The sequence below is a fragment of the Pinus tabuliformis genome, chromosome 7 (genome assembly GCF_031772625.1).
Source record: "Pinus tabuliformis cultivar Carrire ecotype Pingquan chromosome 7, CPIR1, whole genome shotgun sequence".
NCBI lineage: Eukaryota > Viridiplantae > Streptophyta > Pinopsida > Pinales > Pinaceae > Pinus > Pinus tabuliformis.
This window is the reverse complement of record NC_142293.1, coordinates 1,651,883,858-1,651,885,560: the sequence shown is the minus strand read 5'-3', so window position 1 is coordinate 1,651,885,560 and position 1,703 is coordinate 1,651,883,858. Positions and strand designations below refer to the sequence as shown.

The following is a 1,703-nucleotide window of genomic DNA, read 5'->3' as shown; positions in this document are numbered from 1 at the left end:
CAAATGGAGAAAAGATTAAGGTCAAATCATTAATCCGAAAAGAAAATAAAGTTGTGTGATAAAGCAAGGGCGTGGAAGAAAACAATTGGAGATAGAGGATTTGTTGACGGAGGTGTTTACAGTTCTTGACGTTTTTGTAGTCCAATCATAAAGCTGCACCGTTGAACAAAACCAACCACACAATTGGCATTTGCATCACAATGCAGCGACGTGTATGTGTAGAATGACAGAAGGGCATCGTTTTTCACGTTCCAAATCTGTTTTGGGTCCACATGAGCCGAATCTGTTGAAGCAAACACATCAAATTTATCACATATATCCTACTGAAAAGGACAACACACTTGCCGTTCCGAACACGCCTGGTGCCTACTCCTTGCGGTTGGTAGGAATATTCGTGAGAAGCTTTTAGAGGTGCCCACACGGCATCCAAGATCCAGCGAAACTGCGTAGGAAGGAGTTTTGGAGAAGCGTTAAACGGAAGCAACCCATCTGCCCTTTAAATCCACACCATAACACACTCATCATCAGGAATCTCAGCTCAGGAATTCATATCTGATTTAGCTCCTCTGGCTTGCAACCGATTTTTACTTTATTAAAGCACTCTAATTCGTCTCGGATTGCAGTTTGCCCAGCGGCTGTCCTTAGGGTTTGGTGGTCGTTAGGGTTTTCGTTTCAAGATTGTATTCTCCCTGCAAAGTGACTCTGGTAATGGCGATTCCGAATACGACGGTAACAACTGATAGGAAGTGGCTAGAAATCGCCCCTTCTCGGAGAGTATGTGTGGGAAGACGACGGCCCTTGGAGAAAACACTGCGGCCAATCGCAGAAGAGCGCAGTCTCAGTAATGGCGAGCTCCTGGATGGACTTTGCCCTACTTTTCCTGCTGTCAGTGGCTTCAGGGCGGAGGGCGATAATGAAATATTTGCGTCAGCGGAGTGTTAAAGGTTTTCTGTGCCGGTCCCGTAATCTTTTTGGAAGTCTTGAAAATCAGGGAGCTGTTTATGAGTATCGATGCGTGATCTGGATAATCCCTGTAACGGACTTATTCCTCTGTAATTGGAAGTCTTGAGAATCAGGGAGCTGTTTATGGGAATCGATGCGTGATCTGTATAATCCCTGTAATGGACTGCTTCTTCTGTAATTACCCAAATCTGTAATATATATTTTACTCTTACGAAATTACGAAAATATGTTCAGAAATGCATGGATTTGTGTTCTGAATGGCTAGGCCCATTTCCGCTGACATCTGTATGATTCGCATTATTTGAAGATTAAATTCGGGTTTAATTATCAGGTCATAAAATTATTAATATCTTCCAGATCCACAATTTTGTGCTTCTTCCAGATCCACAATTTTGTGCAACATCCATTTTGGAAATTTCGACTCATGGCTGGCGCAGCAGAGGATTTAGGCTTTGTTGGTAACTGCAATGCACTTTTGGGAAATTAACCTCTTAATTTCCAGTTTTAGTTTTGATGCTAGCTTTTCTAAAATAAGTCTGGTTTAATCTTTTTGTCAGAATTAGTCATTTCACCCAAAATTATCATTAAATCCTCCAACCACCAATGCTAATGCTATATATCATTGGCGAAAGCTTTCTAAAATTTTCAGTGTGCGGAGCATAAAGGAGTTGTCTATTGTGATTTTTTGGAGATTCCGCCGGATGGTTAAATCTTGATTTGTTGCAGTTAAAATGGTTTTT

At 41.5% G+C, this 1,703-nt stretch overlaps 1 protein-coding gene across 1 annotated transcript; it reads left to right on the top strand.

The window, feature by feature from the left end:
* The first annotated feature begins 435 nt into the window (after window positions 1-435).
* On the top strand, window positions 436-1,179 carry LOC149254766 (uncharacterized). The gene has a single exon (XM_089457097.1). It carries the CDS (start codon window positions 709-711, stop codon window positions 940-942), a length of 234 nt encoding a protein of 77 aa, XP_089313223.1. The 5' UTR covers window positions 436-708; the 3' UTR covers window positions 943-1,179.
* The last annotated feature ends 524 nt before the right edge of the window (window positions 1,180-1,703 follow it).

Bases quoted from the DNA above. Each gene is read 5' to 3' on its own strand.
- LOC149254766 (XM_089457097.1), top strand. From the start codon at position 709: ATGGCGATTCCGAATACGACGGTAACAACTGATAGGAAGTGGCTAGAA.